The sequence below is a fragment of the Rhipicephalus sanguineus genome, chromosome 5 (assembly GCF_013339695.2).
Source record: "Rhipicephalus sanguineus isolate Rsan-2018 chromosome 5, BIME_Rsan_1.4, whole genome shotgun sequence".
Taxonomy (NCBI): Eukaryota; Metazoa; Arthropoda; class Arachnida; order Ixodida; family Ixodidae; genus Rhipicephalus; species Rhipicephalus sanguineus.
In genome coordinates, this window is record NC_051180.1 from 199013896 (window position 1) to 199033144 (window position 19249).

The following is a 19249-nucleotide window of genomic DNA, read 5'->3' on the forward strand; positions in this document are numbered from 1 at the left end:
TGGTCTCCGTCGCACAGTGGGTGTGTGGCATGCCGTGTCGACGGAAGGACGCATCCCAACATAAAACATAACGAGTGTTTATTAGCGCAGTAGCAGCAGCAGGGCAAGCATAGCGACGCTGCGCACAGCCGGGTAGCGAAAGAATGGTAACTTCTTAGCTTGGCAGCTTGGGTTTATAGCCACCGTCAGTGACGTGAGCCTCCGGTGACCCTGCGGTGGCACTGTCCCTTATCGGAGGCGTGGTGCAGCATACAGCCGTGTCACGCCGGGCTAGCTAGTGACGAGGCGGACGTTGCGCCGGTTTGTGCGCAGTGTGTCGCCACAGGTGCATGCGATAACATCATTCCGCGTGCGAGGCCTGCCGTCGATTGCTCATCAAACAGAGGAAATTCCCCGCCCGTCTTTCGTAAGGAGCATGAAGGTATGCCAGAAGACGGGAGGAGGGTGGGGGTGGGGGGGGGGGGGCCTGCGTCACTTGAAGGTCACTGGTGCGTGCACTATCTCAAGGCATCAGGAGAGTACTCGTAAACTTGCTATGCTCTCAACGCTTACTTCGCTGACAGCACGCAAACCGCTTCAATCCCTGCAGCGGACGTATTCTCTAAACCAGCGTTTTGTTGAGTTACACGAGATCGGATCCAAGAGTTAGCTGCTAGCCTTACTTCGTATAACAATACAATTTGTCGGTATCGCATTCATTGGTTCGCCCTTAAGCGAAACTGTGTTTGTTTTACCGTCAGCTATTGACCCTGGAAAGCGACGGGCGGACGTGTAACAAGGCGTAGCAGCTTCACAGTGGGCCTTCCAATGCCAGGGCCGTCAGCAACGGGCCTGCTACTGACAGCTGCGCATATTGAAACCAAATTGGGGCGTCTCCATCCAGGAGGCATTCTATTATTATTGAGATGACATTTTTAAAACCAGTAAGCAAAAACTTCGAATTGAGACGTACCCTAGCACTCACAAGCTCGAAAGGGTAGAGCCTCTATGGGGTAATTACCGCAAGAGCGATTACAAACGCGGATGTGCTGGAGGAAAGAATTACGAAAAAGCTCTTCTGAATGACAATCCATCGATAAAATATATTTTTCATTAAACAAAGGTGATGATAAGATATTAGCGGCACGCGTGTAGTTATTAATGAACATTGCTTTAATTACGTGCCGTGCAACGCTTGAAACGCGCAATCAGCAGCGTTTCTAGAACCGACAACGTCCGCAGGTGAATCACCGCCACACTTTCTCGCTACCGATTGAACTAGACGTCATGAGCCTCTGCAGAGAGCGCGTTTTGCCGTCGAGCAGACCTGCACAACAGGAGCTGCGTCGGCAATAAGCATGGCGCCATGGCTTACTCGGGGCAAACGCGCGGGCTATTCAGCTGATTGATTCTTGGTCAGTGGTTGCAAATTTGGTACCCACAAGATCAAGCTGCACATGTTTTGACGCGCCCGCAGTGCGAATGCCAGTGAGAGATGCCCCAAAACCCGAGGCTCTGGCGCAGTGTGGCGCAATTTCTGTCGATATTATCAGGATGGCACAGTAAACCTAATTTGGCGCACCAGCGGAATCACTGAAAATATCAGTGTTGCCTAAATATTTCTTTCCTTTAGGTGTCACTTTGATAACTGAAGGGAAATGCATTTCTTAAATAGAGACCAAGGTAAATGCATTGATTATGATAGCTACTTCATGTAGTACATGCTTATTAAGTCATTAGAACCAACACAGCCATAACAACAGAGTCCTACAGTCTGTTGTGTCAACTTAAGCCTGAATGAGCTGCTGTCGGCCAGTGAGTGGGCTTGATAGCAGACACTAGTACCTGAGAGCCCTTGAAGGGGTTTTCCGTCTGTTGTGAAAAGGAGTGCTTCGCTCTCGGAGTCCCATCGTAGGTGGACTTCTTTACCACACCACTTGTTTGGAATGTCGATGACAATCTGTTGAAAGAAATCACAATACTGACAAAAATTGGCATGAAACACAACACTCGTTTTTTTTTTTTTCACCTCTAGCGCGAGTGGACATGTTCAAGGTTTCCAATCGCTTTTATTTTGAGTAAATGCAAGACTCTGACATTTATCATTTGGTGATGCATACACACATGAAATTAGCATCACAAGCCTCTTGAAGCCCCTAAACATTATGTAGAGTTCACCAGCGCGGCAGTCTGGGCATGTTGTAAACCAACTTTAATGAAGGTAAAAGTGCAAGGAAAACACAGACATGGCTGCAAAAAGAACCATGAAAACAAGTGTGTAGACCATGCTATGCTGAGTGCGTAGTCTACTGCTTACAGTTGTGGCAACGGTTAGGCAAACTAGCCATTACGTTAACAATCACTTGCAACAGCAATGCAAAAAACATAGCTGGTGGTCTTTTCTTGTGGAGCATTTTTAAGTGGTACGGCTCTGTTACTTTGTTTGAAACTTGCAGAGCTGCTGGCTAAAATAGAGACCAGCTCTCGAGGGAGATCATCAAAGGAGAATTGGAATTGAAAAGATGGGTGAAACATGCATAACCATGCTGCGTATTGTGCTCACAAAAAAAGAACGCAATTTTCTGGGTGTGACAATGTAATACATTGTTGTCATGCGATCCCTTGGGATTTCTGTGCACTGATGTGCTCAGATTAGGTGATGTTACAAGTAGCATCAAGATCACAAAAACAAATTGTTAAAAGTAGCGCCTGTGTGTTTTTCATTGCGTTACTTTAGTGTCTTTATAGCTGGTCTTCCTTTTCTTTACCAGTGATGCTACCGAGGACTTCTGATTTGGAGCAATTTTTGGAGCAGCAAAATTTACGTTTTGGAGCACTTTGGAGCAGCAAAATTTTCATCTTGGAGCACTTTGTAGCAGATAATTTTGCATCTGGGAGCACTTTGGAGCAGCGAATTTTACATCCTGGAGTGCAATACAGAAGCATATTGCATTAACATTCAAGCACCTAAGTATTATTATGGGGCTCTTATGAAGGCTAGAAATATTTCGATTCATTGCAAATCTCATGGAAAGAATCAACTCAGGAGCATAGGCGTGCGCACAGGGGGGCAGGGGGGGGGGGGGCGCCCCCCCCCTATCACCTAAGAGGGGGGGTGCAAAATCTGCCCCGTACATTGACCCTTGCGATAGCAATTATATGGACACTCTGGGCGGATTTTTGCCGTCACCGTTGCCGTAATTTTCCGTATAAAGTCCAAATTAATAACATCACCACGCGCATTCTAGCCGCGGGTAAAAGCTCGCGAGCGCTGGCGACAACGCGGCTGAAGCGGAGATTAAACTAGCCGGCCGTCTGTCTCCGCCGCACGGACAGCGCATGAGATAACATCTTCCCGCGTGCGGGCCTGCCGTCGATTGCTCATCAAACAGAGAGGAAACGCCCCGCCCGTCTTTCGTAAGAAGCATGAAGGGACGCCAGGGGAGCGGAAGGGGGGGGGGGTGGAGCGCATCGTTCGAAGGGCGCAGTCGCTTGCGCGCGCGCTATCTCGAGGCATCAGGAGACGGCTCGTAAACTTGCTGTGCTCTCAACGCTTACTTCGCGTTTAGAGAACTCGGAGCAAGAAAACGCTTCGGTTCTTGGATCCAAAAGTGTTAGCTGCTACTCTTACTTCGTTTCACAATACAATTTTTTGGTATCGCATTCATTGCTTCGCTCTGAAGCGAAACTGAGTTTTTTTAACCGTTAGCTATTGACCCCCGAAAGCGAGGGCGGACGTGTAGCATGGCGTAGCCGCTTCACTGTGGGCCGTAAGCGACGGGCCCGCTACTGACAGCTGCGCATTTGCGGCTGCTCCGACCAGGAGATATGATTTTACTAATGAGATGACATTTTTAAAAAAGCAAGCAAAAATTCGAATTGGAACCCTAGCACGTGAGCTCGAAAGGGCAGGGCCTAAATTTTAGGGGGTATTTACCGCAGAGTGATTACAAACTCGGACGCGTGCTGGCGGAAGGAATTACGAAAAAGCTGTTCTGGATGAAGATCCATGGATAAAATATATCTGAGGAAAAGTGTCAACGCGTTTCCACCGTTCGCGTGCTCTTCCATAAACGCGAAGCAAGGAAAATTCGATATTGTCCCATATAGTATCTACTGCGAGCGATCCCAGATTTCATTCCGCGATGTCCGGAAACAGAAGTGACAGACATTTTAGCGGCACTCATGTAGTTATTAATGAACATATTTTTGCTTTCCTTACGTGCCATGCGACGCTTGAAACGAGCTATCAGCAGCGTTTCTGGAACAGACGACGTCCGCCGATGAATCGCCGTCGCACTTTCTCGCTACCGATAGGCCTAGACGTCACGAGCCTCTGCGGAGAGCGCGTTTTGCTGTCGAGCCGACTTGCAGAACATAAGCTGCGTCGGCACCGTGCATGGCATCGTGGCTTACTCGGAACGCACGCGCGAGCGCTATTTATTCAGCGCAATAATTCTTGGTCCATGATTGCGACTTTATTGGCAGTCCCAAGATCGAGCTGCACATGTTCTGACGCGCCGGCGGTGCGATTGCCGGTGATAGACGCCCCCAAACCCGAGACTTTGGCGCAGTTTGGCGCAAATTTCCTCGATATTATCAGGATGGCGCAGTAAATACAATTTGGCGCACTTTGGCGCAGTTGGCGCAGGAGTGGAATCACTGCTTTACATCTTTATTACTTTGAGCTCCAGGATGCCAAAGCTGAAACTGGTCCATAGAGAGTCCCAAACTGCCCATTCCTTGATGCATCTTTTCCTAATTTGCATAAACGACTTACGATTGTACATGTCTCCCTACACTACATCTTTGTTGATTATGTTATCTCAGTGCAAACTGGCAACTTTTCCTCACTACTCTCCACCCTAATACATTCAAAGTCATTTCTTTCATTTGTAGTCATCACCCTCTTTGTTTCCTATCAGGAGTTCATAGAATCTTATAAATATTTAGGTGCAACCATGCCTAAGGACCTACGAGAATACGACTAATGTGACCTCATCAGCTGATGAAACACTGGTATTTCTGAAATGTCACAATCAATTCACTCCAACAAATGTAAACCTTACAGCCTTTAAAGCATTAATAAGAGCAATGTTTGAACTTAAGTCATGCATCCAGGGCTTGCACCAAGTTCATCTCATCAAGGCTCTTGTGCCATATCAAAGTTGCACCATTCCTATCACGACGTGCATATAATCTATCTTGTCCATAGGTCAGCAAACTCACTCAGACTCGGACTGAGCCTTGAGTCGGAGTCTGAACAAGTCCAGTTGAGGAAGCTTTGCGTGAGTCTGAGTCCGATCGAGTGAGCCCTAAGCACAAAATATATTCCTTAAGTGAGTCCGAGTGAGCCCCACGTCTTTTGCCTACCTATAATTTTGTCATTGTTGCACTGCCATACTATTTTTCTCTCACTATTTGAGAACCTAATCCACACATTGTAGTCACCCACACAAGCCTAATTGTTGAGACTGAAATTTCAGCCCTTCATATTCCAGTCACTGCCATCAAAATTTGTTCAAGGTGTGCCGCAAACTCTGGCAACACACCTTCTTCTATTTACTACTGACTCAATGCGTATTGCCCGCTTTTTGTTTTACTTGGATGTATTCGGGTTTGAACCGCAAGGACAGTTAGCAACGATCGACGCTGAACGTGCTGCAGTGTTCAAGAAGGGGAAAATAGACGACCACCCGTTTGTAGCATGAAGCCACAACCAAATCCATAAGAATTTCTGAGAAATAAAGCCTCTATGTTGCCGAAATATTCGTCCTGGTCCGGGGTTCGAACCTGGGACCAACACCTTTCCGTTCTGCGGAATCCCGCCACCTTGCGGGATTCCGCAGAACTGATCTGCACTGTTCAAGAAGCTTCTCGATTGTACTAGATCATTTCGTTAACATTGCGTGCAGGACGCGAATCGTCAAGATTATTCCAGAGCTTGCGTGACCACCAGTGATAAGGCTGGAAAGTTTGATGCGTGATGTATAAAAGCCAGCGCGTCCCAGCAATGATCAGTTTTTTGACGGCCGACGCTCTGCTCACCGCTATCAGTGTACAGTGTGTATATCTGTAGTTTGACTTTCAGTTTTCCGGCCACAAGTTCGGCCAAATAAAGTTTCATCTTGGACACACCGACTGCTGTCTTCGTCGACGTCACGACCCCGTGACAGTATTTACTTATTTACAGTGATACTACCGAGAACTTCTGATTTGGAGCAATTTTTGGAGCAGCAAAATTTTCATTTTGGAGCAAACTGAAGCAGCAAAAATTTCTAACCTGGGGCACTTTGGAGCAGGTAATTTTGCATCTGGGAGCACTCCGAAGCAGCTTATTTCACATCCTGGAGTACTCCGGACAAGCAAGTTGCATTTCGATTCAAGCACCTGAATAATTATTATGGGGCTTTTATGAATAGCTAGAAATATTACGATTCACTGCGAATCTCATGGAGAAAATCTACTCAGGAGCACTTCCTATTTCACCTGATAATGCAAAAATTAAGGGCGTCATGTGGTTAAATTTTCTGGAATAACCTCTTCAGCGATTATTTCTGACACTATCAAATAAACAGAATGCTGGATCAATAAAATTGTACTTGTAATGAAATAACACTATAAACACATCTATGTGGCTATCAGCAGACGTGGTAGACAAATGCCGCAACGTGCAACAGTGCCTCAATACTAACATCTTGACAAGGTACATCTCAATGCTAAAGAGTCACACTGTCCCTAATGCATTCCCCTAAGACACCTCCAAGGCGAAAGCCAGGTTCTTTTTCCTCTCAATCAATTGTACTGCTGGGTGCAACATGACGTCACTCAGCTAGCCTCAAAAAGCCTTCGAAACTCCCTTCTCTCTTTCTGAGGCCTCTCTGTGCTGTAGCAAGAACATTCTCAGTGCTTCCAGATCATCCTTTGCGCATGCGCCAGGTTGCCTGGAAGATCCGCTTCAAGTCAAGCTTCCGCCAAGGTGTCCAAAAGTTTGTTCAACGGGGGACTACATAATTTAACAAACTTTGTTCCCCTTTTACAGCGAAGATGTACATATTACTGATGTATACATTACTGATGTATACATTACTGATGTATACATTGATGCTATACAGCGAAGCTGTATATATCGATGCCCACTAGCCCAAACATGCCCATTGCCGAGTTGTATAGAGCTACGACATTCCGTTCGAACGCCAAAAACCCCCTGGTGCCCTCTAGGGAGCAGTGCAAACAAAAGCTCACAGGGTCCCTTATGCATTCGCCTAAGACGCATTGAAGGCAAAAGCCATCTTCTTCTTTTTCTTCCCACTCGTTGTACTGATCCTCCGCCACGGCCCCTCTGAAAGCTTTCTGCACCTAACGTGGTTTTGCACCGCCTCCAGGATCGAAGGCATTGCAGGCTTTCTGCACCTTGCCTGGTTTTTTGCACTGCCTCCATGATCGGCGCACCAATCCAGAAACAGTGCAAAGCGACTATGTCATGTCATAACGTCATCATGTGACGTCACCACACGATGTTTTTTTTTTTATTCGTATACCCTAAAGGCCCATTCGGGTATTACATAGGGGGTTTTAGACAGTTATATGAACAAAGTTGCAAATAAGACCGTTTGTAATATACCCTGAATATAGTAAACAATATAAAACATACTACTATTAACAAGGCCGGGTGCAAGAAGATTGGTAACATAAGTCAAATTGTTAAGACAAGGTTACAAAATCAAGGATGCAAAAGAGAGCGAGAGATAAAAAGAACACTGCAATTATACACTGAAAAATAAAAATACAATGAAAATTGAGCTGAAAAAATCAATTTGTACAAAGAAAAGAAAAAGAAAGAACTTGTATATATACATACATGCACATACCCACATGTATAGGCTAGTCATACATTGAAAAAAAGTCTTCAAGCTATTAACAAAAGCGTCATGATCAATGATCGAAGCTATGTCCCTCGGTAGTGCGTTCCAGTGATGTATGGCTAGAAGTAATGGTGAATATTGATACGTATTAGTGCGTGCAAAGAAAGGCTGTACTTTGAAAGCGTGATCAAAACGCTGGGAAATATTATGAGGTGTTTTATTGTGAGCTTCGCGGAACCGGGATTGACTATGATAAAGTGCGTGAAAATGTGACAACAGTGCTAGTAGTCTGTGTTTTTGAAGATAGGGTAATGAAAGTGAGTGTTTGATATCTGTAATGCTATCGTTGCGCGAGTATTTCTTGGTGATAAATCTTGCCGCTTTATTTTGTATCAATTCTAGTTGATCGATCAGATATGATTGATGTGGGTTGCAGATGATGGATGCATATTCTATCTTTGAACGGACAAGTGTGGTGTATGCTAACCATTTGGTGGAAGAGTTCGCCAAGTATAGGTTTCGTCTAATGAAGCCAAGTGTTTTGGATGTCTTACTAGTTATGATATTAATGTGCTCGTTCCAAGTTAAATCAGAAGATAAATTAACTCCGAGATATTTAAATGGGGATACTTTTTCAATGGGGACTACTTGAATTTCGTAATGGCTTAGTACTGATTTAGGTGCTCTTGCGAAGGTCATGGCCTTAGTTTTAGAAGTGTTAATTTGCATTTGCCACTGGCGACACCAATATGCGAGTTTATCGAGATCCGACTGTAATGACTTATTATCTTGGATGTTATCAATTCATCTGTAGATGAAGCAGTCGTCTGCAAATAACCTGATTGTAGATGATAAGGTATGTCCAATGTCGTTGATGTAAATGAGAAACAAAATTGGTCCCAGAACCAATCCCTGGGGAACACCAGACTTTACAGTTTTGCATTGCTTGTGTCGACGCCACCCACTCTGACGGTCAATTTTCTCGTTTGATGAGACATCTAGGGCTTTCACATTAATACTGTGTATTAAACGTTAACAGCCTGGCTGTTAACCTGAACTTGCATACCAAAATGGCCTCCACCATGTCACCTCCGTGTCATGCATTAAACAGCTTCGCTGGTCATCCACCTCATAGAGTGCAATAGCACTCCTCGGTTTTTTTTTCTCTTTATTGGCATAGCAATTATACGGACACTCTCGATGGTTTTTTGCCATCGCCGTTGGTGTCACCTTGGCCGTTGCCGTTACTTTCCATATAATGTCCGAATTGACATCACCTGGCGCATCGTATGTTCTACCCGCGAGTAAAACCTCAGGAGTGCTGGCAACGAATGCAGCTGAAACTGAGATTAAATGAGCCGGCCGTCTCCGTTGTGCAGAAGGCGCATGCAATAACATCATCTCGTGTGCGAGGCGTGCCATCGATTGCTCATCAAACAGAGAGGAAACGCCCCACTCTTCTTTCGTAAGAAGCATGAAGGGACGCCAGGGGAGGGGGTGAGCACAAGCAAACTATCACACAGCGTTATCTATCACTCTTGTACAAAGAGATCAAAGGGACGCATCCATCCCCCTTCTTCTGCACGTGATATGCCTCAAGTACTTCACGTGCCATTTCTCTGCTTCTTCCTTTCCCACGAGTTTCCCCGAACAGTGGTGCGCAGCCGCAGGAGGCACAATGGAATGGCTGGTGTGAACCCACACCATTCTTAATTGATAACATCCCTAAGGCGATCATTAACGCAGCGGCTGGTTTGGCCTATGTACTGCTTGCATGGTCTATTGTTCAGGTCTACTGTTACTGATAGGGGCACTTGGCAGCTTCAGGTTATATAGTCGACCTAAATAAGCTTCACCTTGATGATCCGTCTACCACAAAATATTCAGCCGCGGTCCCTGATTTTTTTTAGTAGCAGAAGTGGTTTTCGTTATGCCTTCAGTATAGATGTCGAGAATTTATTAGATACGAAGTATCATCCGGTGGTGGTGGTGGTGTGCAGCGTGACCAACCTTACTGCGCATTACATACCCTCTCCACTCAACCTCCCCCTCTCCACTTTCCCTCTCCCCTCCACTTCGCCTCTCCCCCTCTCCACTCTTCCTCTGAAACGCGGGCTAGACATGCCGAAATTCTCTCCTGCGTAACACCGCGATGAGCACCAGCGCATGCGAGTCCCCTCCCCCTCTCTCTCCTCTCCTACGCTGCCCCTCTCGCACGCCTGCCGACTGCGTTCCCCGCTCGCCCTGTCAGAATTAATGGCCAGGCTAGAGGAAAGAAAAGGCACACGTAGCGTTCCTCCTCGCGTTCCACGACGCGAGGTCGGTAGCATGCCCAAAGAACGCCAACGGAACGCGATCGTGCAAGTGCTCCGGCTTCGCATCGCCTCATGGTTCCCTTTAGTGGGAAATGGTGTAACTTTTTTTTATTCTATGACTCACGATAACTTCTTTGCTGCGTTAGAGAATGTATTGATGGCAGTGGTAGCCCTGAGTTTATGACCTCTTGTGCTTTATCAGCTGAGTTTCTTGACACTGCTTGAATTTTACTTGAGTAGCACATTTATTTCTTTTAATGACTCAATCTATGAACAGCGCAAAGGCATTTCCATTGGTTCATGTGTAGCTCCTGTCCTATGCAACATCTTTCTGTCATCTACTGGCCAGGCACTTGCTAGAAACCTCGACTCAGATCTTTGGCCCAGAGTTTTTAGACATGTTTGCGATTTTTAGATACTTAGAAGCACGGAAGCTTGGGCGAGTTTGTAAGACATCATGGCACATCGTGTCCACTCTTTTTCGTTTGTCCCTGTTTTTTAGCGCTTTGAAGTTGTGCCATGATTTTTAGATACGTTTACGATATGTTTGCGACACACCTCTAACTCTTTGACCGCTTATGACGATGTAAACAATGTTTTATCAGTGTTTAGACAGCATGGTGGCTTGTCGTTTGCTCATGAGCTACCTCAAGACAATCATTTGCAGTTTTTAGACATTACCCTGTTACTAAACGCTACACATTCGTGCTGGATGTAAGGCCCCCATACCAAAAGGACCTCCTGCCTTATTACGAATTTGCTCACTCGAAAACCGTGAAAAGAGCTATTGCAACAATGCGTCTCCGGTCTACGTTGTTAAAGTCGTGTGAGCACACCATGAATGACAGTTTTGAGGTACAGATTTCAAGGCTTTCAAGGATTTGGCAGTAGCGACAAAAGTTTTCTTCACGGCGCTAAGCATCGTTCTGCTTATATTGCAGGGGCACGTCTGGATGTTTTAAGCAGCGAGCCTTAAAACGCCTAGCTTCACGCACGTGCGCCACAGGACGTAGCAGAAGAAAATCCTCGCCTTGGGACGAGCGGATATCAACGGCGTCTGCGCACTACGACACAGCCTACGTCATCCATCTCACCGTATAAAAGAAGCCACTCGTCTCCTGAAGCCTTCATTTGGCAGTAGCGACGAAAGTTTTCTTCACGGCGCTAAGCATCGTTCTGCTTACATTGCAGGGGCACGTCTGGATGTTTTAAGCAGCGAGCCTTAAAACGCCTAGCTTCACGCACGTGCGCCACAGGACGTAGCAGAAGAAAATCCTCGCCTTGGGACGAGCGGATATCAACGGCGCCTGTGCACTACGACACAGCCTACGTCATCCATCTCACCGTATAAAAGAAGCCACTCGTCTCCTGAAGCCTTCATTTGGCAGTAGCGACGAAAGTTTTCTTCACGGCGCTAAGCATCGTTCTGCTTATATTGCAGGGGCACGTCTGGATGTTTTAAGCAGCGAGCCTTAAAACGCCTAGCTTCACGCACGTGCGCCACAGGACGTAGCAGAAGAAAATCCTCGCCTTGGGACGAGCGGATATCAACGGCGCCTGTGCACTACGACACAGCCTACGTCATCCATCTCACCGTATAAAAGAAGCCACTCGTCTCCTGAAGCCTTCATTTGGCAGTAGCGACGAAAGTTTTCTTCACGGCGCTAAGCATCGTTCTGCTTATATTGCAGGGGCACGTCTGGATGTTTTAAGCAGCGAGCCTTAAAACGCCTAGCTTCACGCACGTGCGCCACAGGACGTAGCAGAAGAAAATCCTCGCCTTGGGACGAGCGGTTATCAACGGCGCCTGTGCACTACGACACAGCCTACGTCATCCATCTCACCGTATAAAAGAAGCCACTCGTCTCCTGAAGCCTTCATTTGGCAGTAGCGACGAAAGTTTTCTTCACGGCGCTAAGCATCGTTCTGCTTATATTGCAGGGGCACGTCTGGATGTTTTAAGCAACGAGCCTTAAAACGCCCAGCTTCACGCACGTGCGCCACAGGACGTAGCAGAAGAAAATCCTCGCCTTGGGACGAGCGGATATCAACGGCGCCTGTGCACTACGACACAGCCTACGTCATCCATCTCACCGTATAAAAGAAGCCACTCGTCTCCTGAAGCCTTCATTTGGCAGTAGCGACGAAAGTTTTCTTCACGGCGCTAAGCATCGTTCTGCTTATATTGCAGGGGCACGTCTGGATGTTTTAAGCAGCGAGCCTTAAAACGCCTAGCTTCACGCACGTGCGCCACAGGACGTAGCAGAAGAAAATCCTCGCCTTGGGACGAGCGGATATCAACGGCGTCTGTGCACTACGACACAGCCTACGTCATCCATCTCACCGTATAAAAGAAGCCACTCGTCTCCTGAAGCCTTCATTTGGCAGTAGCGACGAAAGTTTTCTTCACGGCGCTAAGCATCGTTCTGCTTATATTGCAGGGGCACGTCTGGATGTTTTAAGCAGCGAGCCTTAAAACGCCTAGCTTCACGCACGTGCGCCACAGGACGTAGCAGAAGAAAATCCTCGCCTTGGGACGAGCGGATATCAACGGCGCCTGCGCACTACGACACAGCCTACGTCATCCATCTCACCGTATAAAAGAAGCCACTCGTCTCCTGAAGCCTTCATTTGGCAGTAGCGACGAAAGTTTTCTTCACGGCGCTAAGCATCGTTCTGCTTATATTGCAGGGGCACGTCTGGATGTTTTAAGCAGCGAGCCTTAAAACGCCTAGCTTCACGCACGTGCGCCACAGGACGTAGCAGAAGAAAATCCTCGCCTTGGGACGAGCGGATATCAACGGCGTCTGCGCACTACGACACAGCCTACGTCATCCATCTCACCGTATAAAAGAAGCCACTCGTCTCCTGAAGCCTTCATTTGGCAGTAGCGACGAAAGTTTTCTTCACGGCGCTAAGCATCGTTCTGCTTATATTGCAGGGGCACGTCTGGATGTTTTAAGCAGCGAGCCTTAAAACGCCTAGCTTCACGCACGTGCGCCACAGGACGTAGCAGAAGAAAATCCTCGCCTTGGGACGAGCGGATATCAACGGCGCCTGTGCACTACGACACAGCCTACGTCATCCATCTCACCGTATAAAAGAAGCCACTCGTCTCCTGAAGCCTTCATTTGGCAGTAGCGACGAAAGTTTTCTTCACGGCGCTAAGCATCGTTCTGCTTATATTGCAGGGGCACGTCTGGATGTTTTAAGCAGCGAGCCTTAAAACGCCTAGCTTCACGCAAGTGCGCCACAGGACGTAGCAGAAGAAAATCCTCGCCTTGGGACGAGCGGATATCAACGGCGTCTGCGCACTACGACACAGCCTACGTCATCCATCTCACCGTATAAAAGAAGCCACTCGTCTCCTGAAGCCTTCATTTGGCAGTAGCGACGAAAGTTTTCTTCACGGCGCTAAGCATCGTTCTGCTTATATTGCAGGGGCACGTCTGGATGTTTTAAGCAGCGAGCCTTAAAACGCCTAGCTTCACGCACGTGCGCCACAGGACGTAGCAGAAGAAAATCCTCGCCTTGGGACGAGCGGATATCAACGGCGCCTGTGCACTACGACACAGCCTACGTCATCCATCTCACCGTATAAAAGAAGCCACTCGTCTCCTGAAGCCTTCATTTGGCAGTAGCGACGAAAGTTTTCTTCACGGCGCTAAGCATCGTTCTGCTTATATTGCAGGGGCACGTCTGGATGTTTTAAGCAGCGAGCCTTAAAACGCCTAGCTTCACGCACGTGCGCCACAGGACGTAGCAGAAGAAAATCCTCGCCTTGGGACGAGCGGATATCAACGGCGCCTGTGCACTACGACACAGCCTACGTCATCCATCTCACCGTATAAAAGAAGCCACTCATCTCCTGAAGCCTTCATTTGGCAGTAGCGACGAAAGTTTTCTTCACGGCGCTAAGCATCGTTCTGCTTATATTGCAGGGGCACGTCTGGATGTTTTAAGCAGCGAGCCTTAAAACGCCTAGCTTCACGCAAGTGCGCCACAGGACGTAGCAGAAGAAAATCCTCGCCTTGGGACCAGCGGATATCAACGGCGTCTGCGCACTACGACACAGCCTACGTCGTCCATCTCACCGTATAAAAGAAGCCACTCGTCTCCTGAAGCCTTCATTTGGCAGTAGCGACGAAAGTTTTCTTCACGGCGCTAAGCATCGTTCTGCTTATATTGCAGGGGCACGTCTGGATGTTTTAAGCAGCGAGCCTTAAAACGCCTAGCTTCACGCACGTGCGCCACAGGACGTAGCAGAAGAAAATCCTCGCCTTGGGACGAGCGGATATCAACGGCGCCTGTGCACTACGACACAGCCTACGTCATCCATCTCACCGTATAAAAGAAGCCACTCGTCTCCTGAAGCCTTCATTTGGCAGTAGCGACGAAAGTTTTCTTCACGGCGCTAAGCATCGTTCTGCTTATATTGCAGGGGCACGTCTGGATGTTTTAAGCAGCGAGCCTTAAAACGCCTAGCTTCACGCACGTGCGCCACAGGACGTAGCAGAAGAAAATCCTCGCCTTGGGACGAGCAGATATCAACGGCGCCTGTGCACTACGACACAGCCTACGTCATCCATCTCACCGTATAAAAGAAGCCACTCATCTCCTGAAGCCTTCATTTGGCAGTAGCGACGAAAGTTTTCTTCACGGCGCTAAGCATCGTTCTGCTTATATTGCAGGGGCACGTCTGGATGTTTTAAGCAGCGAGCCTTAAAACGCCTAGCTTCACGCACGTGCGCCACAGGACGTAGCAGAAGAAAATCCTCGCCTTGGGACGAGCGGATATCAACGGCGTCTGCGCACTACGACACAGCCTACGTCATCCATCTCACCGTATAAAAGAAGCCACTCGTCTCCTGAAGCCTTCATTTGGCAGTAGCGACGAAAGTTTTCTTCACGGCGCTAAGCATCGTTCTGCTTACATTGCAGGTTAGTGCCAAGCTACTGCAATTGCAATATTCGTGCTTTTATTTCCTCGCTGCTGCCAAATATAGCGTTGTTTCCTTGTACTATTTTTTTCTTTTTTTTATCACTAGTTGGTTTTCTTGTTTTTCGCCTGATGTCGAAAGAACTGGCCAAGATGAAGGAGGAACTAAAGTCTGAGTTTGTTAAAATGAAAGACGAAATGAGGCATGAATTGAAATTGTTTCGTGAAGGCTTAGAAAGGGACCTGCGAACTGAAAACCGCGAACTCAAAAATGAGCAAACTAACATGGCAAAGAGCCTTGAATTTGCGTTTGATAAAATTGATGAACTGAAAAGAAAGCTGGTGGAATGTACTTCCAGAAATGCCGAACTTGAGCGTGAAAGCGAGGCTCTACGCACTAAATGTTCCCATTTAGAAAACACAGTCCAAACCCCGGAAAATAGACTCACGCAGACTGAGCAATATTCCCGTAGAGCCAACCTTGAGATTCAAGGTGTAGCAAAGGCGGAAAATGAGTGCTTGACCGATGTACTTTCAAAGCTTGGCTCTGCAATCAATGAGCAAATCACTGTACAGGACATTGAAACGTGCCATCGGGTACCTACACGCAGCAACGATCGGACGAACATAATCGTCCAATTCAGGTGTCGCACGAAGCGAGATAGCGTTCTCCGGAAGGCTAAAAGGATGCGTCTTACAAACACTGACCTTGGTCTGGAGGGTTCTTCAGTACATGTGAATGAACACCTTTGCCCTGCTCTAAAGAAGCTTCTCGCAATGGCTGTAAAGAGGAAACACGCGCATCACTGGAAATCGGTTTGGTCATTTAACGGCAAAATCTTTGCAAGACAATCCGATGACACGCCCGTTCTCCAGATAAGAGGAGAGGATGGCCTTGAAAAGATATCAGGGCAGACGTAGAAAGTCGGAGCGGCACGAACGTACGTGCTACGTAACTTCTGCTCTTAGCCTTCATCAAAAATGGCATACCAGGAGCTTGCTCTCCCGCATCAAATTTGTAGACTCGGCACCACAGGCACGTCAATTTTGCATTTCAACGCGCGCTCTGCATGCAACAAGAATGACGATATTATTCACTTTCTTTCGCAATTTACATTTAGGTTTAATGTGATCATGATATCGGAAACATGGTACTACAATAACTGTACTATGTTGACTTTGAATGGTTATCATCGCTTGGTTATTAATCGCCCTAGTAGAAAGGGTGGTGGTGTCGCACTTTTTGTTGCAGAAGACGCAAAATGCGAATTGTTAGACGAATATACGAAAGTAACAGAAGACTACGAAATAATCACGATAAAGAATAAAAACAGAATAATTTCAGTGGTATATCGCCCGCCAAGCGGAAATGTCGTCACTTTCATAGATTTTTTTTAATCATTCCTAGATCACGTAAGCGTGAACAATCTGAAACTTGTGTGTGGCGGTGATTTAAATATAGATATGCTCGAACAAACTAACTCATCCCTTGCACTGAACACGTGTTTCCAGTCTTCAGGTTTTATGAATACAATCGTTACACCAACACGTATAACAAGTCGTACGTCTTCTCTTCTTGACCTTCTAATTGTCGATAATACTACTAGTGTATGCAGTACAGGCACATTGGTGTGTGACCTAAGTGACCACTGCCCTATCTATTTAATATACCCTGATGACTCGAAAAACGTAGTTCACGCATGTCAAAAGGCAACTTATCAATGCATCACTCAAGCAAACTTAGAGCAATTCAAGGTTGACGTCATGAACCACAATTGGTCACATGTTTTAGAAAAAACAGATGGAAATGATGCATACAACGATTTTATTGGAACATTTATCGATATATATGACAGCCAAGCATTCGAAAAAAATTAGAAAGCCTTGGGTTACACATGAGCTTGCCAAAATGATAAAAACAAAAAATAATCTCCACCATTCCTTCTTACGTACACGGTCCGACTTAACATTACAGACATTTAAAAAATTTAGAAACAGACTAAATGCTGAACTAAGACAGGCAAAGGCAATGTACTACCAGGAATTATTCGCAAATGTTTCCAGGCAACGACCAGAGATCGCATGGCAAACGATTAATTCTGTTCTAGGTCGCCTTAAAGAGGTTATGCCCCTAACATCGATAAAGCTAGACTCACGTGAGATAGCAGGCACGGCCCTTGCTGATTACTTCAATCATCATTTCGCCACTGCGCAAAGTGATACCCCTAGAGGCAATGGCAGCGTGAGGGAAGCGGCTCGCTGCAATGCTATTTGCGAAAGTGCATTCTTTGCGCCTACCGATGAGAGTGAAGTACACAGAGTGTACATGGGATTGAAGAACAGTAAGGCTTTAGATATAAATAATTTGCAGATTAAGCCTATAAAATATGTTTTAATATTTATTGTTCTTCCACTGGTGCACATTTACAACTTAATTTTAGAGACTGCAATTTACCCAAGCGCAATGAAATATGCTAAGGTTTCAGTAATTCATAAGGGCGGTGATCGGAATTCTGCGTCAAACTACCGACCGATATCTGTACTCCCAGTTTTTTCAAAGGGTATAGAAAAGCTCGTATTTACTCGAATGACAGACTTCTTAAATAAAAAGAGCATTCTTACTGACTCACAGTACGGCTTCCGGAAAAACAGGTCGACAGAAATGGCACTCCTAACACTGAAGGAATACGTATTACAGAGCTTTGAACATAACTGCTATACAGCCGGTATATTCATAGATTTTAGTAAAGCTTTCGACAGTCTCGATCACGAGATCCTTATTCACAAACTTTCCCTGTGTGGATTTCGTGGAAGACCGCTAGAATTACTTCAGTCGTATCGTAAAGAACGAAATCAGTGCGTCTCCATCAATAACCACAAGTCATCCTATTCACCTGTTGTATGCGGTGTGCCCCAAGGCAGTATTCTTGGACCACTTTTGTTTAATGTATTTATTAACGATATTGTAAGTATTGCCAATGATGCGAAATTTATCATGTACGCGGATGATTGCACATTGTGTGTGTCAGGTCCTGATGCCAACAAACTTGTCGAAAAATGCAATGAAATTATGGTCAGTTGGTCTGACTGGACTCAGGCAAACAAGCTTAAGGTAAATTCAAAGAAAACAAAAGTTATCGTCTTTCGCGCTAAAAATAAACCCCTCGTCATTCATAATGATATTTACTTTCAGAATCAACGTATTGAGTTGGTCGAAGAGTTGAAAATTCTTGGAGTATATTTTTCTTCTAGTTTACGTTGGGATACCCACATCAATTATCTTTGCGGTAAGCTATCTGCGGTTACCGGTGCTATGGCGCGCTGCCGGGCATTTTTGCCTACGGGGGCAAAGCTGCAAATTTATTACGGTCTATTCCTGTCATATGTACACTACTGTTACTTTGTCTGGGCAACAACTTCAAAATGCAACATGCAAAAACTTGTAATAATTCAAAAGAAAATTGTCCCCTATATTGAAAACGTTGATTGACTTTCAGCCACACATGGTATATTTCTCAAACACAAATTACACCGTGTTGACAGGCTATATGAATATAGATTATTAGAAAAAATGTACTTCTCATCCAAAAATGTTCAAAATTACTTTACGTCACTCGCTAAGCTAGAACCGCACAACAACACGAAGCACACACGAAACCCTGAGGTATGGAAGGTACCTTGGTCCCGGAACAACTACAGCCTGCAATCACTAACTCACAATATTCCAACCATACTCAACCGGTACAAACACACAGCCACATTAAATAAAAAACATCTGCGCGACTACTTTTTATCTTTATGATAACTCATTACCCTGCATTCTTGTACGAAGTGTCATTGCTACATTTTATGTATATCTGTGATGTGTGCTGATCTGTATGTATAAAACCTTTCGATGCGAATGCTATGTAACAACACTTGGTGACATGTGTCATGTATGTGCTATTGCCATGTAAGGGACCCTGGGCCTTCGTCAAGCTGCTGCGACAGCTTTTTGCCCAGGTGTCCCTCCAGATTGTTTTTCTGGTAAATAAAATTGAATTGAATTGAACTGAATTGAAGGCTCCTTGCAGCCGGTTTCCCTTCGACGGTCTTAACCAATGCGTCCGAATCTCTGCTCAGCAAGCTTAAAGGTACACTAAAGAGCAATA

At 46.1% G+C, this 19249-nt stretch overlaps 1 protein-coding gene across 1 annotated transcript in view; it reads right to left on the minus strand.

Annotated features, from left to right (window-relative positions):
* Nucleotides 1–19249, minus strand: part of LOC119394566 (alpha-mannosidase 2C1-like) — a 343801-nt gene that overhangs the window by 298235 nt on the left and 26317 nt on the right. Inside the window, 1 exon segment of the mRNA XM_049416109.1 lies at nucleotides 1825–1939. Coding sequence (XP_049272066.1) covers nucleotides 1825–1939 — 115 coding nt within the window.